We start from the raw sequence: 26,667 nt of genomic DNA, 5'->3' as shown, positions 1-26,667 counted from the left end.
TAACCGTTTATAAGTATAACTGCTTATGCAATTATCCAACGGGTAAACGGTTATGGGTAAATAACCACGGTTACCCGCCTGCCATAAGCGTTGTCCATTCCTAACCACAGCTACAATTCAATCCTTGACAAATTAACATCAACGAGGCAGAAGCACTGGCACGCACTTGCTTCTCATTCTTCAGATGAATAGGATCTTGGTACAACCGTTAGCGACAACGTTAGTCATGGAGAGAAACTCCTTGTGATAGAAAACCGATACTTGCCTGAGTACGTAATAGTAGATGCTCGTCTTTGTAATTGTTTCTAGCAAGTAAAGTGATGTACCAATTCGCGATCAGTGAAGAGTAGACTATAAAGGGAACAATTGAGATGGCAATGCCGTAGCCAAGAATTTCGGACGTGGGTGGGCAAAGTTAATTAAACTTTTAATCTTTTTGTTTTTTTTTTGTCAATAATCTTTTTGTTACATAAATAAAGTTATATAATAGTAAATCTGAAAGTAATAATTTCAAGTAGTTTAAATTACACTTTATCACCTCATGTTTGAGGTTTATTGCAACCTCATACAACATCTTCAAAAAATTTCATTTTCATACCCCATGTACTATTTTATTTCAATATAATACATGCATTACATTTTCCATCCATTGGTCCGTTAAGAGCTGATGTGGATGCCACATTTGTGCCACGTGGCAATTTTTTTATTATTATATACATTTAAAATATTATAATAATTTACCCTATTTAAATAATAATAATAAATAAATAAATAAATAAACCTAGAAATCCTTCCCCGACACCTTCCCCTTCCTCGCAACCCAAACCCCCAATCCCACCCCATCCCCACCTCCCCCGCAAACCCACGTGCCCCCCCCCCCCCCCCCCCCGACCTCTCTTTCACTCCCCAACCCAGTAGCATGGGGCTTCGTTCCCACACTTTCTCTCTTTCCTCCCATAATCGTAATCGGGCATTTTCATTACCCAAATGGGAATGCCCAGTAAACGATGAGCAGAGTCGGAGAGGAAGAAGACGAAGATGGTTGCGGTGGGAATAGGGTTTTTTGAGGGTTTTGGTGGTGGAGGGTTTGAAGAGAGGAAGGAGAAGGAGGTGGTCAAGGGGAATGGGTTTTTGGGTTTTCAGTTTATTTTTTTTAGTAGGGTAAATTATTATAATATTTTTAATGTATAAAAAATTATTTTTTGCCACGTGACATAAATTTGGCAGCCACGTGAGCTCTTAACGGATCAATGGATGAAAAATGTAACGGATCTATTATATTAAAATAAAATAGTACTTGAGGTATGAAAGTGAAATGTTTTGAAGTTATTGTATGAGGTTGCAATAGACCTCAAACAGTCAAACCTGAGGTGGTAAAATGTAATTTACTCTTTGAAGTAAGAAATATATACTATGTTTTCTAGGCTTGTAGTCTTCAAAACTTTTAAGTGAATAAAATAAGGAATCATTTGTAGTATGAAAGTTTTAAATTGTTACTAAATTATAATATTAGTTAAAATGATGAGTATTTAACATTTAGTGGCTCTTATTTTCCTTAAAAACATCTTTAAGATTCAAAATTTACATTTACTAAGTGGAAAATGACTGTTAAAAATCATTAAATAGCCCAAAAGATTACTATTTTTAAACTTAAAAATCCAAAACTCTCCCTATGCTATATCCTATAGGGAACCTTGTCCTTGGCTCCGTCACTTCGAGATAGAGTTGAGCTGGAATTCCGTGCTATGATGTGAAGAATTCTTTAAAATTATTATTGCGAGGATTCCCACAAGTCATGCCATAAAGTTTAAACAAATTATAGGCGTTGTCGCGGTGGTGGACTTGGCGTTGATCAGGGTGCTGGTGGCTGCAGCAACTAGGTTTGCTTGGAAGAAACAATTTGAGTACGTACTGACTTGGAGAGGAAGCATGGAGAACAACATGTTAAAGAAGTGGTAATTGACAATGAACTAACCTGGGGCCATACATAGTGGTGGTAATTCATGTTCTAAAACTAGAAGCAGCTTAATTAATTACTAATTATAGGATATGATTCTTCAACTACATTGCAATTAAACATCTTAATTAAGGCATCTTAATTCGGGGCTACTTTTTTTAGTGTGAAGAAATTTCAAGCTCTTAATTAAGCTTTTCTATTGAAGAAATTTTGAGATTTTTTTACTACGTCTTCAACGGCAGCTAGTTTTTTCGTGCACGGTTTTTTAGGGTAAGGCATCTTCCAGCTAGTAATTGGTTGAATACCTTGAGGGCGTTAAGCTTTCCAATTTCAGTATAAAGTTGCCATGAAACTTGTTGATGCACAAAATCGGCGAGGACTTTGGTACAACAGAAAGTGTCAAGTTTGTGACCTTCACTAGATTGCTCCGGTCACTAATGTGGGTAAGTATGTAAATGGATAGAGACAGGAAAGCAAAACACAAGATGTACGTGGTTCACTCAGATTGGCTACGTCCACAGAGTAGAGGAGTTCTCATTAATTATGAAGGGTTTACACAAGTACATAGGTTCAAGCTCTCTTTTAGTGAGTACTAGTGAATGATTTAGTACAAATGACATCAGGAAATATTGTGGGAGAATGATTTCCTTTTATAGAAGAGAGTTTCTAGCTTTGTTCTGAATTGACACTTGTCGTGTTGTGATTGGCTTTTGATGTTGACACGTGTCGCACTGTGATTGGCCTCCTGGTTGGAGGGAAACTCTTCTGGGTCCTTGACGGTATCACGTTGATCGGTGCTTAGTAGTTTCGAGATTGGTCAAGTATGGTACAATCAATGCTCCCCTAAGTTCCCGAGTGAGGGAAGCTCCTCGGTTGGGGACTTGCGAGATCCGAGCCGCTGAGTAATTACGAAACTTTTAAGTACCGAAGTGTGGTATCATTTTCACTTGCCTTATCTGTCTCATAGTAGATGTGGCATCTTCTCTGGAAGTACTTTTCCTCCATCTAGGGGTGATATCTTTAACCGATGGAGATGCACAAGGTAATGTATCAATTTCACTTGAAGCTTACTTGTACTTTTGGGCTTGGTCAAGTGCAATACAAACCCTATAGTAGGAGTCCCCTAAGTCTCTGAGCGAGGAGATCTGCCGAAAGAGGTGACAGACAAAGTAAGCAATCAGAGTTCCAAGCAGTCAGTCTCAGATCGAAAGTTTGATCTCGTGTTCCGGCTGATTGTTCTCATTCTCTTTGTTCTGTAGACATCAACAAGGACAAAGAAAAGGACATGGAGAATAGATGATATGATGTACTTTTGCTTTTGAAGAAGTAACTTTCCACAGACTTATTCTTGAACTAGGTTGGAGGGTTTTCTGGTTTCCTCCAGAGTATAAGGTCAACTCAAGAATTTGAGGGTCAATACAAGTTCATCAAATCAAGAGTGTGTTCGAACTTGATGATATGAGATACTTTTGCTGTTGACAATGCAATAGATAAATCGGTACGTGTTCTGTTGCGCTTGTCTCCACATGCTTCCTTGTATCATTCTCACTTGCCCTATATGTTCCTTAGGCAGATGTGGTATCTTCTCTGGAAGCACAAGATATTGAAGATGAGTACTCAAGAGCAATGCCAGGTAAGTAATCAGGCAAGGGGTTCCAGGCAGTCAGTTCCTGACTGGAAGCTTGATTCAAAGTGCTGACTGATTGCTCTCTTTTTCATTGTCTTACAGGTAAGAACAAGGGCGAAGGAAAAGACAGGGAAAAAGCATGATATGAGATACTCTTACTTTTAACGCTGATGATATGAGACACACTTGCTCTGGTATGGCTTGTTTGCAGAGGTATTATCGGGGGAAAATAAGCTAAGTATTTCAAGAGACGCTGCTGAGAGTGCTCTCTCGGATGTGAAGAAAAGTTGAGCATATTTTTTATTTGCAGGTTTGCCTGGCTGTGGAGGATGAAGGTCGACATATATAGGAATTGTCCCAACAGTGAGTAGTAACGATATTCCTTTACCCTTCTCGATCATAGCAATGTAGTGGGAGCTGCAAGATTCACGTGTTTTAACTTTGTCACAGCACTTTGAAAAAGTGGTCTGTGGTATCTGGAAAGCTGATGTTGCGTGTGAAGATTGCAGACAAGCTTTATCCAAGGAAATATGGGTCTCGAAGTTCGGAGAGTGATGCCTTTTCGGTTTTCAAACAAGCAATCCTATCGGGGATATAGCTCTCGAGATTCGGAGAACGGTGCCTCTTCGATTTTTGAGAAAGCAATCATGTTGGGAGTTTGGCTTTCGAGATTCGGAGAGCGGTGCCTTTTCAATTTTTGAGAAAGTAATCCTGTTGGGAGTCTGGCTCTCGAGATTCGGATAACGGTGCCTCTTCGATTTGTGAGAAAGCAATCCTGGTGGGAGTCTGGTTCTCGAGATTTGGAGAGCGGTGCCTCTTCCATTTTTGAGCAAGTAATCCTGTTAGGAGTATGACTCTCGAGATTCGGAGAGTGGATGCCTCTTCGATTTTTGAGTAAGCAATCCTGTTGGGAGTCTGGCTCTCGAGATTCGGATAGCGGTGCCTCTTCGATTTTTGAGAAAGCAATCCTAGTAGGAGTCTAGCTCTCGAGATTTGGAGACCGGTGCCTTTTCGATTTTTGAGCAAGTAATCCTGTTGGAAGTCTGGCTCTTAGTGTTCAATGTGCAGGTTCTGTGTCTAATATGACCCAACGCCTATTTGCTCGAACCCGCCAAGTTGAGTCATTGGCGACTGAAGCGATAAGTCTCAAACAGGAGATCAGAGGGTTATAGCATGTGAATAAACAGTTGCACAGGCTCGCACATGACTATGCTACAAACATGAAGATGAAGCTTGACCAGCTACAGGAATCTGATGGTCAGATTTTACTTAATTATCAGAGGTTTGTGGTTTGTTCCAAAGGCATTTATTGCCTTCGTCTTCTGGGGCTATACCGCGTAATGAAGCTCCAAATGATCAACCTCCAGTGCCTCCTCCTTCTGGGGTTCTGCCCAGTACTGAGGCTCTGAATGATCACCCTCCGGTGCCTTCTCTTTCTGGGGCTCTGCCGACTGCTGAGACTTCTCTTGAGCAACCTTTGTGAAGGCTCCTTCTTATTTGTTTATTTTGATTCATGTATATGTACATATTTGTAACTTCTCAGAGATATCAATAAATAAGCTTTGCTTCATTTCAACGTATTGTGTTAAATACACCAAAGTCTTCTTCACTAAGTTCTTTGAATTTTTTCTTTTGTTGAAGCTTGTATGTTGAAGTTTTGTGAGTGAAGCATGTAGGTTGAGGTAGTGCTCCCTTAATTTCCCAAGTGAGGAAAACTTCTCGGTTGGAGACTTGAAAAATCCAAGTCATTGAATGGTCGTGAGACTTTCGAATATCAAGGTGCAATAGCATATGGTAGGAGTCCCCCAAGTCTCCGGTCGAGGAAGTTGACGAAAGAGGTGTCTTGCTAGTAGCCAAGTTTCCAAAGTAACAAAATTTCACCATTTTCCTTTCTAAGTGGTAGCCCAAAACTCCCCTTTCATATATATTTGTTATGAAAGTTGTTAGGCCCAAAGAAGAGGAGGCCTATGCAATTTTTTTTTTTTTAATTTTCAATTTTTTTTTGAATTTTCGAATATATATATATATATATATATATATATATATATATATTATAAACTTTATATGTGAAGCTTTGTAGGTGAAGTTTTGGTGTTGAAGCTTTGTAGGTGAAGCTTTGAGGTTGAAGCTTTGTTGGGTACCATGAATTGATTTTGCTTCACACTATCTTAATTAAGAGTGTGTGAAGCTTTTGTAGATGAAGCTTTTGTGTTGAAGCTTTTGTAGGTGAAGCTTTTGGGTTGAAGCTTTGTAGGTGAAGCCTTTGTAAGCTTTGGTGTTGAAGCTTTGTAGGTGAAGTATTGGAGTTGAAACTTTTGTAGGTGAAGCTTTGGAGTTGAAGCTTTTATAGGTGAAACTTTGGAGTTGAAGCTTTTGTAGGTGAAGCTTTGGAGTTGAAGAAGCTTTTGTAGGTGAAGCTTTGGAGTTGAGACTTTTGTAGGTGAAGCTTTGACGTTGAAGCTCAAAGCTTGGAGTTAAAGCTTGGAGTTGAAGCTTTTGTAGGTGAAACTTTGAAGTTGAAGCTCAAAGCTTGGAGTTGAAGCTTTTGTAGGTGAAGCTTTGGAGTTGAAGCTTTGGAGTTAAAGATTTGTAGGTGAAACTTTGGTGTTGAAGCTTATGTTGGCACCATAAATTGATTTTGCTTCACACTGTCTTGATCAAGAGTGTGTGAAGCTTTTGAGAATTGTAGTTGCCCTCTATTGATGAAGGTTTAGTCGGCACCATAAATTCGTTTTGATTCACACTGTCTTGATCAAGAGTGTGTGAAGCTTTTGAGAATTGTGGTTGAACTCCTTTGATGAAGCTCTTGTTGGCACCATAAATTGGTTTTGCTTCACACTGTCTTGATCAAGAGTGTGTGAAGCTTTTGAGAATTGTGGTTACCCTCCATTGATGAAGCTCTTGTTGGCACCATAAATTGGTTTTGCTTCATACTGTCTTGATCAAGAGTGTGTGAAGTTTTTGAGAATTGTGGTTGCCCTCCATTGATGAAGCCCTTGTTGACACCATAAATTGGTTTTGTTTCACACTGTCTTGATCAAGAATGTGAAGTTTTTGAGAATTTTGGTTGAACTCCGTTGATGAAGCTCTTGTTGGCATCATAAATTGGTTTTGCTTCACACTGTCTTGATCAAAAGTGTGTGAAGCTTTTGAGAATTGTGGTTGAACTCATTTGATGAAGCTCTTGTTGGCACCATAAATTGGTTTTGCTTCACACTGTCTTGATCAAGAGTGTGTGAAGCTTTTGAGAATTATGGTTGCCCTCCATTGATGAAGCTCTTGTTGGCACCAGAAATTGGTTTTGCTTCACACTATCTTGATCAAGAGTGTGTGAAGCTTTTGAGAGTTTATAGTTGTCCTTCATTGATGAAGCTTTGTTGAATTTCCCAATTTCCCTTTTTCGATTTTTTATTTTATTTTTGGGAAAACTGGAAATTTGAAAATGTAGGAGAGACAACATATACAAGCCACACCTTGTAGTAGTCGAAGGTTTGGGTGAACAATATAAATTGAATTTGCTTCTAGCAGTCTTGATGAAGAGTGTGTGAAGCTTTCTATGAGTTGTAGTGTTTGCATTGTTACAGAGGAGAAATGTTTGAAGCAGATGCAAGAGGGCTGAATAGTTTGATCTTCGTATACCATGCACTGAAGTTGTTGTTGGCTTGCAATAAGACTTTGTTGGTAACTATAACTCTTGTTGGGTATAAGTGCTCCCCTAGTTGAGTTGTAAAGCTTGAGGGTTTTTGATTATTTGTGAATGCTAAGAGTTTACATGTACAAGTTATACCACTCGTCTTCTAGATGATGGAATGAATGGTGAGTTGCTTTCATCACCTGGTTGGTGGTATGAAGGTGAGTTCCTTCATCACATTTCATCACTTGGTTGGTGGTATGAAGGTGAGTTCCTTCATCACATTTCATCACCTGGTTGGTGGCACAAAGATCAGTTCCTTCTTCACCTAGTTGGTGATAAGAGTGGCAAGTTGCCAAATAATATTAAAGTACGGGTTGTGCATTTCATCACTTGGTTGGTGGTACGAAGGTAAGTTCCTTTATCACCTAGTTGGTGAGAATAAGGGCAAGGTGCCGAGGCACATTGTAGCAAGTGCTGAATGACACAAAGTATTTTGAACCCTTTTGAAGCACAGTTGGCTTATGTATGAATGTGTTGGAATGTATGATTGAACGAATATACTGTGAAGCTATTCGTTTATTTGTATAGTCTTGTTGACATATACTTAGACTTTGTTTCATGTTGGAAGCATTCATGTTGAAGCTTTGAACCCGAGTGTTTCATTGCTAGGAATGTAAGAGGATTAAGACCGAGTTGTCTAAATCACCACTTTATTGAATTCATGCCAAATGGTATTCGTTACATAGGATGCCGAACGGTTGAAGCTTAACACTTGTACAATGTGAGTTTACTTGTAATAGTACTTCAAGTGATCAGCGTTCCATGAATGGCCAAGGGTCTTGCCATCGGTGCTTTTAAGCTTGTAGGAGCCAGAGCGACTGATGCCAACAACTTCAAACGGTCTATCCCAGTTTGGATTAAGTGTTACTTCACTCGGGACTCTGTTGCAGAGTAATCTTTTCTTCAATACCCAGTCCTAGTCCCCCATTTTGAAAGAACGAGGTTTGACCCTTGAGTCATATTAGTTGGAGATGCATTGCTTGTAAGCGACATTCCTCAAGTGAGCCTGGTTTCTGTGTTCCTCGACTAAATCTAAGTTGAGGGTAAGTTGTTTGTCATTTTCGCTTAACACGTAGTTTTGGACTCGGAACGTTGCTTGCTCAAGCTCAACTGGGACAACTGCCTTTGTACCAAAAGTAAGTGAGAATGAAGTTTCTCCTGTTGAAGTCCGATATGAAGTGCGGTATGACCAAAGAACTTGGGGTACAAATTCTGGCCAACAACCTTTAGCCTTGTCCAAGCTGGTTTTTAAAGTACACTTGATTATTTTGTTGATGGCTTCAATTTTTCCATTAGACTGGGGATGAGCTGGGGAGGCGAAACATAAGTTGATGTTGAACTTAGAGCAGAACATCCTGAACTTATTGTTGTTGAACTATCGCCCGTTATCAGTGGCTATCGCATTGGGAATGCTGAATCTGCAAAGGATGTTTTTTCATACGAAGTCTTCTATTTTTGTCTCAATAATGGTTGCCAAGGTTCTACTTCGGCCCACTTTGTGAAGTAGTCAATTGCAACGATTGCATAGCGGACCTTGCCCTTCCCTGTAGGCATTGGGCTAATTAAATCAGGTCCCTATTGGGCGAAGGGCCAAGGGCTGATCATAGGAGTGAGCGGCTCAAGAGAGGAATGAGGAATAGTTGCGTAGCGTTGGCATTTATCACATGAGCGAGATATTATGATGGCATCTTGGTGGAGTGTTGGCCAGTAATATCCTTGGCGAACAACCTTGTGTGCTAGGGATCGAGATCCAGCATGATCTTCACAGATTCCTTCATGTATTTCCCGAAGGACAATTTCCGCCTCCGCGGGCGTAAGGCATCTTAGGTATGGTAGGTTAAAACCCCGTTTGTAGAGTTGGTCATTAATGATCAAGTAATGGGTAGCTTTGTATCGAATCTGCTTAGTTTGAACTTTATCATTTGGGAGGGTGCCATGCACAATGAATTTATAAACCGGGGTAATCCAACTATCCCCCTGTTGTAAGTTGCACACTTCTGTGGCCATGATGCTTGGTGCTGCCAACAATTCGACCTGAATTTTTTCTCCCAATTTTGTCTTCCACTACTGAGGCGAGGCGAGCCAAAACGTCTACATGACTGTTTGCCGCTCGAGGAATTTGGGTGATCTGGTAGTGGAAGTGCTTGAGCAACAATTGTGTTTGTGCCAGATATGCTGCCACGAAGCTATCTTTAGTGTCAAGGTTGTTGGTGACCTGGTTAATCACCAATTGGAAGTCATTGAAGATATCAATTTGTTTAACCCCAAGGTGTTTGGCCAAACGTAAGCCTGCTAGGAGGGCTTCATATTCGGCCTCATTGTTCGATGCCTTGATTTTGAAACGAAGAGCATACTCCATTGCCACTTTGTCAGGGGTCGTAAGGACTAGTCTTGCTTCACAACCCTGTTGGTTGGACGAGCCATTAACATATAGACTCCATGCTGGGGCTGTTGGTTCTATTCTCTGAGCTTCAGAGGGTAATGAAACCACTTTTTTAGGCGTAGAAATAATGTCAATAGGATATGTGAAGTTGGTGATGAAGTCTGCCACTGCTTGGCCCTTCTCAGCTGGCTTTGGTTGGTATGAGATGTCAAACTCACCCAATGTTATCGCCGCCCATTTGATCATTCACCCTGAAGTGTCAGGACTTTAGAGTATCTGTCGAAGATGATGATTGTAAGCACGATGATGGAGTGTTCTTGGAAGTAAGGGCGAAGTTTTCGAGCAGACATGACCAATGCTAGAGCCAATTTCTCAATGTTGGAGTATCGTATCTTCGCATCTTGTAAGGCCTTGCTAGCGTAGTATACAGGCCGTTTGACATTACCATCATTTTGAATGAGAACGGAACTTACTGTTGAAGCCGATACCGATAGATAGATAATGAGAATGTCACCAACCTCAGGTTTGGAGAGCAGATGAACTTTACTCATGTAGTCCTTGAGGTTCTTGAATGCCTCGGCACATTCATCAGTCCATGTAATGTACTTTTTACTTCCCTTAAGTACTTTGAAGAAAGGAGCACATCTGTTTGTGGCCTTAGAGATGAACCTAATTAAGGCTGCCACCTTGACAGTAAGGCTTTGGATGTCTTTTGAAGTTATCGGTTCCTTCATGTTGAGGATTACTTTGATCTTCTCAGGATTAGCCTCAATGCCTCGTTGGCTTATTATGAAGCCTAAGAATTTGCCAGAGCCTATGCCGAAGGCACATTTGTTGGGGTTCAACCTCATTCGATACCTCTTCAGAATGGTGAAAGTTTCAGATAGGTTGGTGATGTGTTGGTCAGCATGTTTGCTCTTGACTAACATATCATCAACGTAAACTTCTATGCTCTTCCTAATCTGTTGGCAAACATTGAATTGACTAGTCTTTGATAAGTCGCTACTGCATTTTTTAGGCCGAAGGGCATGACTTTATAGCAATATAGTCCCCTGTCAGTAGTGAAGGTTGTGTGTTCTTGGTTCGGAGGTTTCATGAGGATTTGGTTGTATCCTGAGTAAGCATCCATAAAGCTCAGAAGTTCACAACCTGCTGTAGAGTCTATAAGTCTGTCAATGAGAGGAAGAGGAAAGCTATCATTTGGGAGCAGGAGACTTTCCTTGGTCGGATTTTTCTTAACAATGACCACATTTGCTACCCATGTTGGGTAATTGACTTCGCGGATGAAGGCTATGCCTTTGAGTTTTTCAACTTCTGTTTTCATCGCTTCGTATCGTTCAACGTCATAAGATCTTCGCTTCTGTCTCACTGGCTTGGTATTAGGGTCAATACTCAAATGATGACATATAATATCGGGACAGATGCCTGGCATGTCCTCGTATGACCAGGTAAAGACCTCAATGTTCTCTTGTAAAAAAGAGATCAATGCCAACCGAATGGGTGGTGACAAGGTGGTGCCAATCTTTACCATGCGATCTGGATAATCTTTTGAGATAGAAACCTTCTCCAACTCTTCAGCGGGTTGTGCTTGTTGGGTGAAAGAGTCATCTCAAAGATCGTCGGGTTGACTGTTGCCACCATGAAGATCCAAGTTGGCTTTGTCTGGGCTAGTCTTTATGACTTGGTCATGTATATAAAGGGTTTCCTTGGGCACATGCAAGTGTTGTTGCTTGATTAAAGTGTTGTAACATGACTGTGCACTAAGTTGATCTCCTCTGATGTAACCATTGCCATAGAGGGTTGGAAATTTTATCAACAACATATGTGTGGATACTATGGCCTTGAGATCATTGATGTCTGTATGTACAAAGATGACTTTGTATGCCATTGGGCAATCAACCACCAGGTAGTTAGTGGTAATGGTAGCTGTGTAAAGGCCTGTACCAATGGTGAAAGGTAAGTGTATGCACCCTAAAGGTTGCACGATATCACCGGAGAAACTTATTAGATGAGAAATTGAGCGATCGAGCAAGTGTTCAGCTACATTAAGTGCCCTGAAAGCTTCAGCAAACATGATATTGACTGAAGCCCTTATGTCTACCAGGATTCATCGTACTTCAAAGTTGGATATGTGAGCTTCTAGGATTAGTGGATTGTTGTAAGGGTAGATGATACCTCTTTCTTCCTCAGGGTAGAAACATATTGGATCCCAGTTAGGCTTTTAGTACTTGCCTCCCCTGATGTCTTCCACATGAAACACTTGGTGACCAGGCCTTAAAGCTTGTTCGCTGTTTTTCATGGCCCTGTAGAAAGATTCAGATATTGGTGTGCCGCCGCTTATGGAATTGATCACATTCACTTGGCGTTGGTTACGGTTATCCCTTGAAGGGTGAAGAAGGAATTGATCAATTTTTCTTTCACGTGCCAAAACTTCAATATGATCACGAAGGGTGATACACTTCTCGTCGTCATGGCCATTATGCTCGTGGTAGCAGCAAAATATGCCCGTGTTCTACGTGAGCTTGTAACCTGACTACCTCGGCATTGGCTTCAGTATCAGGTGTGCTATGCTGGGGTAAATGGCCACGCATGTGGCGTTCAAAGGTGTGTATGTCTCATACCTCGGGGTAAGGCTTGTCTTGACACGTGCTTGGCCCACTATGTTGAATACCTGGGGGCGGGCATTATCGTGACGATACCTTTGGTTATCGCGATAGTGTCCCTTACTCATTTTACTAAAATGAGATTGGTGAGGATGGAAATCTTTCCTTTTGCCCTGAGATTGATATGTCTGTTGACTTGGTGAAGTATTAAGTAAGGCAGGGGGAGGCACCGCTGCCGTTTGGAAGGTTGAGGTCTTCTTATTTGGGTGGGTCTGGCTTCCACTCCCAACTTGCTGATAGGGGATGGTTGTTGGAGGTTTCTCTTGGTATGTCCTTGCCTCGGCGGAGGCATGGTTATAAGCCTGCACCATCACCTCAGAGTAAGTCTTCCAAGTGTTGGCATTGATTATGTACTTAAAGAAATAGTCACGTAGGCTTGTCGTGAAGGTTTTGAGGGCAGTCTTGTCATCTGCCTCGGCACAACGGGAATTCTCATGGCTAAAGCGGCCAGCATACATACTAATGACTCGTCTGGCTTCTGGCGAATAGTGTACAAGTCATCCGCAGAGTGCAAGTGATCTGTCTGGAAAATGTGTTGAGAAATAAACTGTTTCCTCAATTCCTTAAATGAGTCTACCGTTTCAGGTGGAAGACAACAATACCAATTTAGAGCTTTGCCAGAGAGGGTGGAGGGGAAGAGAAGACATTGCTCTTCGTCGGTGTGCATCCGGTATGCCATGGTGGACTCAAAGAGGTTAAGGTGTTCAATCGGGTCCTCCTTTCCAGTATAGAGTTGCAAGCCAAGCTTTTGTTTTGTCTTTGCTTGAAGGGGGTGTCGAGGATCCTCCTTGTAAGAGGGCCAGGCCTAGGTTGGTTCCAATCAAGTATCTCAGCTTGTCGTTCGGCCTTCAACTTGTTTACTTCTTTAAGGAGCTGTAGGACAAGAGGGTCCTGAGTGGAGTCATGTACCACTGGAGCTTTCTTTCGTAAATCTCCATCTCCTCTTGGAAGTAGGAATGTTTGATCAAGAACATGTGATTTTTCCCTGGACTAGCCATACTGACTTCCAAGGTATGTCTGTCGGAACATCTCTGAGTCTCATATACCTTCGTGTTTCTCTAGGACTTGTTGCCTCTTCCCCAAATTGGTAGTCGGCCTGGGACATGGGAGGGGACCGAGTCTTTCAGAGACCCTTAGGTCATTGATCTTCGAGCTTACATGGATGAGATTGTCTCGACGTTACTTTAGGAAGTCTCAACAGTTACGAAAGACGGCTTTCGATCATTCCACTCATTCTGTAAGGAGGTGCCTTTTTCTACTCCTCCTGCTTCGGGTCGAAACAGCTGGGTTGAGAGAAGTCTCATGTTGGTCGCCATTTCAATGAGTAGTTCGCTCCTCAACAGGAATACCCATGTCGAGGGCAAATGACCCTTCGTGTTAGGGGGCACCCAGTTGATGGTTGACTTCCACAGAGGTGATAAGCTTGTGTGTTTTAGTATATCTAGCCTTGTGGAGCATCTCGAAGACCTTCTCATACTGCTCTTGGAGGATCTCATTCTTCATCGCTATCCTGTTGTTCTAAGCCTCTAGCTCATCGACTTTAGCCTGAAGAGCAAACTTTTTTTGTTTATTCTTTTGTTGCTTCGCACCAGGTGCGAGGGGGGTGTCGTTCTGTGTGTTGTGGCTTCCTTCACTCCCCATGTTGGAGAGGGATGCCTGGTCAAAAGAGAGTGTACGAATGGTGGAAATCTTTCCTTTTGCCTTGAGATTGATATGTCTGTTGACTTGGTGAAGTATTAAGTAAGGCAGGGGGAGGCACCGCTGCCGTTTGGAAGGTTGAGGTCTTCTCATTTGGGTGAGTCTGGCTTCCACTCCCAACTTTCTGATAGGGGATGGTTGTTGAAGGTTTCTCTTGGTATGTCCTTGCCTAGGCGGAGGCATGGTTATAAGCCTGCGCCATCACCTCATACTAAGTCTTTCAAGTGTTGGCATTGATTATGTACTTAAAGAAACAGTCACGTAGGCCTGTCGTGAAGGTTTTGAGGGCAGTCTTGTCGTCTGCCTCGGCACAACGGGAATTCTCATGACTGAAATGGCCAGCATACATACGTAATGACTCCTCTGGCGTCTGGCGAATAATGTACAAGTCATCAGCAGAATGTAAGCGATCGGTCTGGAAAATGTGTTGAGAAACAAACTGTTTCCTCAATTTCTTAAATGAGTCTACTGTTTCAGGTGGAAGACGACAATACCAATTTAGAGCTCTGCCAGAGAGGGTGGAGGGGAAGAGAAGACATTGTTCTTCATTGGTGTACATCCGGTATGCCATGGTGGACTCAAAGAGGTTAAGGTGTTCAATCGGGTCATTCTTTCCAGTATAGAGTTGCAAGCCAAGCTTTTGTTTTGTCTTTGCTTGAAGGGGGTGTCGAGGATCCTCATTGTAAGAGGGCCAAGCCTAGGTTGGTTCCAATCAGGTATCTCAGCTTGTCGTTCGGCCTTCAACTTGTTTACTTCTTTAAGGAGCTGTAAGACAAGATGGTCCTGAGTGGAGTCATGTACCACTGGAGCTTTCTTTCGTAAATCTCCATCTCCTTTTGGAAGTAGGAAGGTTTGATCAAGAGTATGTGATTTTTCCCTGGACTAGCCATACTGACTTCCAAGGTATGTCTGTCGGAACATCTCTGAGTCCCCTATACCTTCGTGTTTTTCTAGGACTTGCTGCCCCTTCCCCAAATTGGTAGTTGGCCTGAGACATGGGAGGGGACCGAGTCTTTCAGAGACCCTTGGGTCATTGATCTTCGAGCTTACATAGATGAGATTGTCTCGACGTTGCTTTAGGAAGTCTCGACAGTTGCGAAAGACGGCTTTCAATCATTCCACTCATTCTGTAAGGAGGTGCTTTCCTCAACTTCTCCTGCTTCGGGTCGAAGCAGCTGGGTTGAGAGAAGTCTCATGTTGGTCGCCATTTCAATGAGTAGCTCGCTCCTCAACAAGAATACCCATGTCGAAGGCAAATGACCCTCCGTGTTGGGGGGCACCCAGTTGATGGTTGACTTTCATAGAGGTGATGAGCTCGTGTGTTTTAGCCTGAAGAGCAAACTTCTTTTGTTCATTTTTTTGTTGCTTTGCACCAGGTGCGAGGGGGGTGTCGTTCTGCATGTTGTGGCTTCCTTCGCTCCCCATGTTGGAGAGGGATGCCTGGTCAAAAGAGAGTGTATGAATGGTGGAAACCAGCTTGACAAAGCTGAAGAAAGTAGAAATAAATGTGTTTCCCACAGATGGCGCCAAATGTTGATGAACAAAATCGGCGAGGACTTTGGTACAACAGAAAGTGTCAAGTTTATGACCTTCGCGGTCACTAGTGTGGGTAAGTATGTAAATGGATAGAGACAGAAAAGCAAAACACAAGATGTACATGGTTCACCCAGATTGGCTACGTCCATGGAGTAGAAGAGTTCTCATTAATTGTGAAGGGTTTACACAAGTACGTAGGTTCAAGCTCTCATTTAGTGAGTACTAGTGAATTATTTAGTACAAATGACATTAGGAAATATTGTGGGAGAATGATCTCCTTTTATAGAAGAGAGTTTCTAGTTTTGTTCTGACATTGATACGTGTTGTGTTGTCATTGGCTTCTGATGTTGACACGTGTCGCGCTATGATTGGCTTCTGATGTCGACACGTGTGCGCTGTGATTGGCCTCCTGGTTAGAGGGAAACTCTTTTGGATCATTGACGGTATAACGTTGATCGGTGCTCAGTAGTTTCGGAATTGGTCAAGTATGGTACAAACAAAACCAAAATAAAGTTTTCATCAAACCTCCAAACGAAAGAAACTAATTCTGAATTGAAAACTCAAGATGGATTTGAAACTGAAAAATATCTTGCCAATGTTTATGTCCTTCTTGTTAGTATCCACATCTAATGCCCAATCTGGTGTCTATGATGTAACAAGTACAAATTATGGTGGAAAAGCAAACTTTGATATAAGTTCTAAAATATCCATAATATCCCGATATTTTCATCGAAATTTCCGTGTTTTTGGACTATCGATATTTTTTGGACTACTGATATTTCCGATATCATCGATATTTTAGACCTTGCTAAGTCACTCATGTATCTTACCATGCAATGTATAAAGTGTAAAATATTGTACTAATTCATTATATATAAATGATTATGATGTGTTTAAACTTCTTTCATTAATTAATACATATTTTCTACACTCACAATGTTTGCCAACTCGCTATATAATCAACTTAAATCAATTATATCTATCATGCAATGCATTTCCTTCCAATTTTTTGTGATAAACTAATAGATAATTGACTAAATAAACATCCTGCGAAGTTTCAATAAAAATTTCCAAGTTTTTCTTACAATTTCCGTGGTTTTTATTCAATTTTTATCGATATCGATAATATCCTGATATTTCCATCAAAATTTCCGTGTTTTTGGACTACCGATATTTTCGATATCATCGATATTTTATACCTAACCGAGGTAGGCATTATATATACTTATATAATTCATCTTGAAATGCTAAACCAATATTTTTGGCTAGAAGAAAAATTACTTCCGTACACACTTAGTCTTTGCACATTCTTGTTTTTGTTTCTTGCTTTTTCTTTCGATTTGTTTAGTTAGAAGTAAGCAATAAGTATGCATGGGAAAAAAATGAATAAGCGGAAAATCATTTCCGTTCTAGAATTGGTTCGTAATTAACCAGAATCATTTCAATTTTTAATTTTTAATTTTTATTTAATGTTTGTAATTAGGCTTTGAGCAAAGCTTGGACAGATGCATGTGCATCGACGTCGGCAAGTAAAATTGTTGTTCCAAGTGGGACATACAAGTTTGTAGGGGCAACTTTCAAAGGACCATGCAAAGCTGCTATTGAGTTTCAGCTAAAAGGCACAGTGCAGGCTCCAGAACATATCAAGGATCTCCCAAAACAAGATACTTGGGTAGCTTTTGAGCGCATTGATGGGCTCACCTTATCTGGTGGTGGAACTTTCGATGGCCAAGGAGCAACTGCTTGGAAGCAAAATGATTGTCACAAAAACAAAGATTGCAAATCTAAAGCTATCGTAAGATAATTTAAATCTTGTTCTTTTATATTTTAAATCAATTGCTAGATTGTGAAACTAATTGGCTGATCATACTCTTCTAAGAATATATATATATATATATATATATATATGGTGCCTGACAGCCCGAGCCATACATGTGAAAAGGGTATATATTAGGTAGCGACTCTAAGTCATGGATCATGTGGATAATCTGCGATTTTGATTCATTCTGACTATAAAAAAATTCTCCTGACAACATAACTTTTGCAAGAGACATTACTTGTCTTAATATGTTTTAACTGTTTTCACACTTTGGCAGAATTTGAGGTTCAATTCTGTTACCAATTCTATAATTCGAGATATAACAAGAAAAGACAGCAAAAAATTCCCACGTCAATCTTATGGGTTGCAAAAATCTGGTATTCTAAGATTTTACTGTCTCAGCGCCTCAAGAGAGCGTCAATACAAAAGGAATTCATATGGGACGTTCATCTGGGATCAACATCAGAGATACAACCATTGGAACTGGGGATGATTGCATCTCTATAGGTCACGGAACCAACCAACTCCATGTAACCAACGTTAAATGCGGACCAGGCCACGGCATAAGCATCGGAAGCCTCGGAAGGACTGAGGATGAAGAACCTGTGTCCGGAATCTTTATCAAGAACTGCACGATTACAAATACAGATAATGGTGTGAGGATCAAAACCTGGCCTGCTTCACCTGCAAATAACCATAACCGATGGATACCCGTTATAACCGCGGATAATACTCATAACCGTCCATTTAAATTTCATGGATAAACGGTTATACCCATAACTGTTTATTTGTTTAAACGGTTATCCATAACCATAACCATCAACTTTAAATGGGCAGGTAACCGCGGTTACCCATACCCATGAATATTTTGCCCATCCCTACCTGCAAAGGGTACTGTTGTCTCAGATGTTCACTTTGAGGATATTATCATGGACAATGTTAAAAACCCTGTCGTCATAGACCAAGAGTATTGCCCACATAAGCTGTGTACACCTGAGGTATACCATTTTACACCAAATTAACATCATTGTTTCTTTATTACTTAGTCAAATACTTAATCTAGCTAGAAGAATAGAATACAATTGATAACCGTTTGATCTATTGACACTAATCTCCACTATTTTGAATGGATACTTGAGTTCACCAGCCTATTTGAGATTGTTTATGAAAGGTTTAAAAAAAAATTATGTCGACCAATAACACTTCTATCAATGTTTGATATAAAAACTTAAAAGCACTTTATGAAGAAGTACATTTCTTTAGGAAGAACTCCTGTGTGGTTTTCCAAAAAATTACACTTGAATTTTTAATTACTTTTTTGGCATATTTATAATTAAAACATTTTTGTAATTAAAATTACACTTTAAAATTACACTTTAATGGTACTATTATTGTGTGCAGGTTTCATCCAAAATTAAGATCAGTGATGTCAGCTTTAAGAACATAAAGGGCTCATCTTCAGGGACTTGGATTGTCTGCCCTCTAATTGTGGTGCCCTCCTCATGCCTTTCTGTTTTTGTGGTCACGGTTAAGCCACGTCAACATTTTATATTACTATTTCTTTTTGTTTTATTATTTTTATAAAAAAATAATATAAAATATTAACGTGGCTTAACCGTGATCACACAAAACAGGAGGGCACGGAGAAGGCACCGAAATGGGAGGGCAGACAATCCAAGTCCCATCTTCAGGCCCAGTTGGTATCAAGCTTTTATGTAGTGGAAAGCTGCCATGTGAGAATGTGAAACCGAGTGACATTGATCTCACATACACTGGAGAGAAAGGCTCTATTACCTCTAAATGTAAACATGTTAAGCCCACCATTAACAACGTGGCAAAGCCTCTTGCTTGTGCTACATCTTCTTAAAATCAAGCCAATTATTCGTTGTGAATAAGTTTTTTTGTTTGTTTTTGTCGTGCGTTGTCAATAAGTTACCCATAAGACTTTTCTCAAATAGCATGAGATGAGCGTGGGTTGACGGTTGAGTTTTTTGTTCAAACCTCTCTTTGTAATAACATGACAAAAGATATTTTGTGTTCATTACTCCAGGTCTCCCTAGCTAGTAGTGAATTTTCATATGTGATTTGAATTTAAAATACTTCATTTACAGGTTAACTGTCAAACTTTTTCATTTTTTTTAACAAAAATAAAAATGATAAGGACATCCGAGTTGTTGGAATATGACACTCTGTTTAGTCTGTTTAGACCTTCTAACGATAGTTATTTCCTTGTAACTGATGGACTTAAGTAGTCACATTTATTTACTAGAACCCTAGACTTTTACAAGAGTTTTTTAGGCAAGGAAACATTGGGGGAAGTGAAAATAGAACTTATGACCTCGGGTGTATGGGGTAGATGTTTTTAATCAATTGAGCCACATCACAAGTCAAAAGAGTAATACATATATAAAGTAGCACGGGCATAGTTTGAAGCAGTACATAAAAATGAACGATCATTTTTAATTACCCTCCACATCACATTTACTTGATCCACCACACAAGATCCACCACATAAGGCTCCATCAGTTCCATTGTTCGACATCTCAACCCTGACAAAATCACAATCAACCCTCAATAGCCTTGTAAACTCAAGATTTATAGACAAATAATACATGAACACTTTTACAAAGTAATAATTTGTATTAATAAATTTAGGGTTATAATCTTTTTACAAAACTTGAATCCACTTTTTCAATCCCTGGTTTGAAAAATGTGGATGTTGTTGATTTAATGGTGGCGATGACTTAATCTTGAATGAACGGATGCCACAAGGGTTTGTCTTAGAGCCACGTATTTATAGGCTTTCCATGTCTTGCCTACTGTTGGATTTGGTCTTGATTGTGGACTTGATTTATTGACGAAAGAAACACAAGACTTAATTTTGGGCTTTTTCATGATTTGGCATTTTAAATCAATTAATTTGTTTCGATATTGAAATTAATCAAAGAATTAATAAAGATAATTCATTAATTACTTTCCGTCAAGTGTCAACACATGTCACTTGATGACTTGTCTGGTTTTGATGAGTCACATGTCACGTGTACGATTTGTGCGACCCTCGGTGCATGCCCCATAAGCTCAGGCATGTCGAAATTTAATGTATTGGTAAATATTTATTTCGTTGAAATTTTGATGCATGCAAGCCTAGCCACGGAATGCGATCCTCTTTCCACCCTAAAACGACCCTGCACTGCCACATTGAACCCCACGATTCCATCCCTCAAATCCTCAACCACAGCAGCCGCCACTCAATCCTTGACAAATTAACACCAACGAGGCAGAAGCACTGGCACGCAAGCTTCTAATTCTTCAGACGAATGGGATCTTGGTACAACCGTTAGCGACAACGTTAGTCATGGAGAGAAACTCCTTTAGAAAGAAAACGAGACTTGCATGAGTACGTCATAGTAGATGCTCTTGTCTTTGTCTTTCTAGCAAGTAAAGTGATGTACCAATTTGCGGTCAGTGAAGAGGTAGACTATAAAGGGAGACACCGAGATGTGCCATCTAGCAAGTAAAATGATGTACCAATTTGTCTTTGTATTGTTTCCATGCTATGATAAGGTTTAAAACTATTATTGTGAGGATTCCCACAAGTCACGCCGTAAAGTTAAAACAAGTTGTAGGTGTGTCGCGGTGGTGGAGTTGGCGTTGATCAGGGTGCTGGTGGCTGCAGCAACTAGGGTTTGCTTAGAAGAAACAATTCGAGTACTGACTTGGGGAGAAAGCATGGAGAACTATATGTTGAAGTGGTAATTGATACTGAACTAACCTAGGGCCATACATAGTAGTGGTAATTGATGTTCTATAAGCAGCTTAATTAATTACTAATGATAGGATATAATTCTTGAACTACACTGCAATTAAACATCTTAATTCGGGGCTACTTCCTTGTTTCTTGGAAGAAATATTCTGAGTGAGGAAATTTCAAGCTCGTAATTAAGCCTTTCTTTTGAAGAAATTTTGAGATATTTTTACTATTCAACGGCTGCTAGTTTTTTTCGTGCACGGTTTTTGGGGGTAAGGCACCTTCCATAAAACTAGCTAGTAATTAGCTAAATAATTTGAGGACGTTAAGCTTTCCAGTCTAAGTATAAAATTGCGATGAAACCAAAATAAAGTTTTCATCAAACTTCCAAACGAAAGAAACTCATTCTGAATTGAAAACTCAAGATGGATTTGAAGCTGAAAAATATCTTGTCAATGTTTGTGTTCTTGTTGTTAGTATCCTCATCTAATGCCCAATCTGGTGTCTATGATGTAACAGGTGCAAATTATGGTGGAAAAGCAAACTCTGATATAACCCAGGTAGGCATTATATATGCTTATGCAATTCTTCTTGAAATGCTAAACTAATATTTCTAACTAGAAGAGAAATTACTTCCGTACGCACTTTTTAGATTTTGAACATTCTTATTTTTCTTTTGATTTGTTTAATTTAAAGTAAGAAATAAATATGCATGGGAAAAAGTATGAATAAGCGGAAAATCATTTCCATTCTAGAATTGTTTGGTAATTAAAGCGAATCATTTCAATTTTTAATTTTTATACAATGTTTTTAATTAGGCTTTGAGCAAAGCTTGGACAGATGCATGTGCATCGACATCGGCAAGTAAAATTGTTGTTCCAAGTGGGACATACAAGTTTGTAGGGGCAACTTTCAAAGGACCATGCAAAGGTCCTATTGAGTTTCAGCTCCAAGGCACACTGCAGGCTCCGGAACATATCAAGGAACTCCCAAAAGAAGATACTTGGGTAGCTTTTGAGCGCATTGATGGGCTCACCTTATCTGGCGGTGGAACTTTCGATGGCCAAGGAGCAACTGCTTGGAAGCAAAATGATTGCCACAAAAACAAAGATTGCAAATTTAAAGCTGTTGTAAGATAATTTAAATCTTGTTCTTTTATAATTTAAATCAATTGCTAGATTGTGAAACTAAACGGCTGATCATACTCTTCTAATATATATATATATATATATATATATATGGTGCCTGACAGCCGGAGCCATACGTGTGAAAAGAGAATATATTAGGTAGTGAATCTAAATCTTGGATCATGTGGATAATTTGTTATTTTGATTCAGTGTGACAATATAAAAATTTTCTTGACAACATAACTTTGACAAGAGACATTACTCGTCTTAATATGTTTGAACTGTTTTTACACTATTCGCAGAATTTGAGGTTCAATTTTATCACCAATTCCATAGTTCGAGGAATAACAACAAAAGACAGCAAAAATTTCCACGTAAATCTTTTGGGTTGCAACAAGTTGGCATTCCAAGATTTTACAGTATCAGCGCCTAAAGAAAGTGTCAATACAGATGGAATTCATATGGGACGTTCAACTGAGATCAACATCACAGATACAACCATTGGAACTGGGGATGATTGCATCTCTATAGGTCATGGCACCAAGCAACTCCATGTAACCAACGTTACATGCGGACCAGGCCACGGCATAAGCATCGGAAGCCTTGGAAGGACTGAGGATGAAGAACCTGTGTCCGGAATCTTTATCAAGAACTGCACAATTACAAATACCGATAATGGTGTAAGGATCAAAACCTGGCCTGCTTCCCCTGCAAAGGGTACTGCTGTCTCAGACGTTCACTTTCAGGATATTATCATGGACAATGTTAAAAACCCTGTCGTCATAGACCAAGAGTATTGCCCACATAAGCTGTGTACACCTGAGGTATACTATTTTACACCAAAATTAATATCATAGTTTCTTTATTGCTTAGTCAAATACTTAATCTTGAAGAACCCAAACAGAAAAACAAAAATTTCTTGACACCAACCTCCACTATTTTGAATGGATAGGTTGAGTCCATCGGCCTATTTGAGATTGTTTATGAAAGGTTTAAAAAAAAATCTCAACAAAAGCACTTCTAGCGATGTTTGATCTAAAAACTTAAAAGTGATTTTTGGAGAGAGGTATATATTTTTAGGGAGAACTCCTGTGTAGTTTTCCCAAAAAATAAATACACATGAAGTTTTAATAACTTTTTTGACATTTATATTTAAAACATTTTTATCAAAAATATTTATGAGTATAAATGCTTTCTAATAATACTACTATTGTATGCAGGTTTCATCCAAAGTTAAGATCAGCAATGTTAGCTTCAAGAACATAAAGGGCTCGTCATCAGGCCCAGTTGGTGTCAAGCTTTTATGCAGTGGAAAGCTGCCATGTGAGAATGTAGAACTCAGTAACATTGATCTCACATACACCGGAGATAAAGGCTCTATTACCTCTGAATGTAAACATGTCAAGCCCACCATTAACAACGTGGCGAAGCCTCTTGCTTGTGCTACATCTTCTTGAAACACTACAAGAAAACAGGGCTTATGTGATGATAGATATTCGTCACAGAAAATAAAAATGCGTCGCATTTGATAATATGTGACGCTTTTACAGCGTCACTGCGAGCATCACCTATGACGAGTCACGGATAGTAGAAGTGATGAATTTTAAAAGCGCCACATATTTTTAGTATATGTGACACTGCTTTTGTCACTTAACACTAGTTTAAATTTACGAAAATAGGAGATTGTGACGGATAAGGTGTCACAAAAGAATAAATTATGTGACCTATATAATTCATCACGTATGAAATAGATAAGTGACGTTGAAAGCGTCACATTTTTCTTCCATTTGTGGCATAGCCTGGGTCACTTGTGTCAAAATAAAATATTTATTTTGGAAATATATGTGACAAACAAATACATATTCCCTGTTTATAATCTGATATGACAATTCCTTGTTTATAAAAAAGAATAAATTATGTGACCTGTATAATTCGTCACGTATGAAATAGATAAGTGACGTAGAAAGCGTCACATTTTTCTTCCATTTGTGGCATAGCCTGGGTCACTTATGTCAAAATAAAATATCTATTTTGGAAATATATGTGACAAACCAATACATATTCCTGTTTATAATCTGATATTACAATTCCTTGTTTATAAAAAAGAATAAATTATGTGACCTATATAATTTGTCACTTATGAAATAGATAAGTGACGCTGAAAGTGTCACATTTTTCTTCCATTTGTGGCATAGCCTGGGTCACTTATGTCAAAATAAAATACCTTTTTTGGAAATATATGTGATAGACCAATACATATTCCTTGTTTATAATCTAAAATTACAATTCCCTGTTTATAAAATAGAATTACAATTCATGTCAAATATAAGGTAATGCTTCGATTAATTTCATTTTCATTAATAGACTACTCAGGCACATATATCAAGTACATTTCATATACTCATATAAAAATCCCAAAAAAATCTAAATCTTAGTGTCTCATCTCAGCTCAATGGCAATTCATCATGAAGGGCACCAACTCCTCTATACATGTTGGGATGCTAGTAAAAGAGAAATCTAAGACAATGAGGAGCTAACCAAAAAGTTCTACCATGTGCATGACTAAAACTAGATAACAGTAAGTTCATCAAGGAGGGCACCAACTCCTTTATACATGTTGGGATGCAAACAAAAGAGAAATCTAAGACACTGAGGAGCTAACCAAAAAGTTCTACCATGTGCATGACTAAAACTAGATAACAGTAAAAGACTTTGTAATATAAATCAGTCTTCATCTGTACCAAGGTCTTCCATTTCAGCATATGCACCATCGACATCTGAAAAATCATCATCAGTACCTATAGAGTTGTTGATACCTTGCCCCTTCTTTGCTAAAAGAGCTTTCACTTGTAATATGAGAATATCATTCTTCTTTTTCAACTATTTATTCTCCTTTTCCAAGTTGATGAAACTAGTTGACAGAAGCTTTATTTGATCTTTCGTCTCTGTTAACTCAGAACTTGAAGGCATTGAAGAAACAAAATCAGATGTATCCATACGAGGAAAAATACCTACACCATTAACAGATTTTCCCTTCTTCCCAAGATTCTCAACCATGATGCCAAACTCATCATTCAATGGAACTTGTAGAGAATCTGGTGGAGTACCATCTGGTGCTTCTTGAATCAATTTCTCCATAACTTCATCCTTTTTTTTTTCATCTTATCCTTACATAACAAATAGCACCAAGAATACTAAAACACTGAATTCAATATTCATCAATTGCTAAATACCACATTCATACACAAAAGTGACTTACATATTTCTCTTGAGTAATATCATTTATCCATTGGCTGTTCTTGTCTTTGTGGAGAGCCCCCCAATTGTCAATCACAGAAAATGGTTCTCCTTCTACTCCTCATATTCAAAACAAAATATAACAAACATGAGCATATCGAAATTACACACTGTTGATGGACAAATCCAGTGAAGACTTTGGTACAACAGAAAGTGTTACGTTTGTTACGTTTGTGACATTTGCTAGATTGCTCCGGTCACTAGTGTGGATAAGTATGTAAATGGATAGGGACAGGGAAGCAAACACAAGATGTACGTGGTTCACCTAGATTGGCTACGTCTACAGAGTGTAGGAGTTCTCATTAATTGTGAAGGGTTTACATAAGTACATAGGTTCAAGCTCTTTTTTAGTGAGTACTAGTGAATCATTTAGTACAAATGACATTAGGAAATATTGTGGGAGAATGATCTCCTTTTATAGAAGAGAGTTTCTAGCTTTGTTTTGACATTGACACGTGTCGTGTTGTGATTGGCTTCTGATGTTGACACGTATCGCGCTATGATTGGCTTCTGATGTCGATAAGTGTCGGGCTGTGATTGGCCTCCTGTTTGGAGGGAAACTCTTCTGGGTCCTTGACGGTATAACGTTGACCGGTGCTCAGTAGTTTCAGGATTGGACAAGTATGGTACAAACAATGCTCCCCTAAGTTCATGAGTGAGGAAAGCTCCTCGGTTGGGGACTTGCAAGATCCAAACCGCTAAGTAATCACAAAACTTCTAAGTACCGAAGTGTGGTATCATATTCACTTGCCTTATCTATCTCATAGGTAGATGTGGTATCTTCTCTGGAAGTATTTTCCCTCCATCCAGGGGTGATATCTTTAACCGGTGGAGATGCACAAGGTAATGTATCAATTTGACTTGAAGCTTACTTGTAGTTTTAGGCTTGGTCAAACGCGATACAAACCATGTAGTAGGAGTTCCCAAGTCGCCAAGCTAGGAGATCTGTCGAAAGAGGTGACAAACAAGGTAAGCAATCAGAGTTCCCAACAAGCAGCCCCAGATCAAAAGTTTGATTTTGAGTTCAGGCTGATTATTCTCATTCTCCCTATCTTGCAAGCAGCAGGAAAGATAAAGAGAAGAAAAATGAGAAGAGATGATATGAGATACTTTTGCTT

At 39.5% G+C, this 26,667-nt stretch overlaps 1 protein-coding gene and 1 pseudogene across 1 annotated transcript; both read left to right on the top strand.

Annotated features, from left to right (window-relative positions):
* Positions 1–14,927: 14,927 nt before the first annotated feature.
* On the top strand, positions 14,928–19,244 carry LOC103444631 (exopolygalacturonase-like; annotated as a pseudogene).
* Positions 19,245–21,443: 2,199 nt separating this feature from the next.
* LOC103444615 (exopolygalacturonase-like) lies at positions 21,444–24,128 on the top strand. The gene is made up of 4 exons (XM_008383572.3): positions 21,444–21,685; positions 21,944–22,255; positions 22,555–23,076; positions 23,473–24,128. The coding sequence occupies exons 1-4, from the start codon at positions 21,551–21,553 to the stop codon at positions 23,707–23,709; spliced, it is 1,206 nt and encodes a 401-aa protein (XP_008381794.3). The 5' UTR covers positions 21,444–21,550; the 3' UTR covers positions 23,710–24,128.
* The last annotated feature ends 2,539 nt before the right edge of the window (positions 24,129–26,667 follow it).

The sequence above is a fragment of the Malus domestica genome, chromosome 09, assembly GCF_042453785.1.
Source record: "Malus domestica chromosome 09, GDT2T_hap1".
Lineage (NCBI taxonomy): Eukaryota > Viridiplantae > Streptophyta > Magnoliopsida > Rosales > Rosaceae > Malus > Malus domestica.
This window is presented reverse-complemented; position numbering and strand designations above follow the sequence as displayed.

Excerpts from the sequence above, each read along its gene's own strand:
- LOC103444615 (XM_008383572.3), top strand. The coding sequence starts at position 21,551 with ATGGATTTGAAGCTGAAAAATATCTTGTCAATGTTTGTGTTCTTGTTG. Across the intron at positions 21,686-21,943 it reads CAAACTCTGATATAACCCAG|GCTTTGAGCAAAGCTTGGAC; the intron begins GTAGGCATTATA and ends GTTTTTAATTAG. Across the intron at positions 22,256-22,554 it reads ATTGCAAATTTAAAGCTGTT|AATTTGAGGTTCAATTTTAT; the intron begins GTAAGATAATTT and ends CACTATTCGCAG.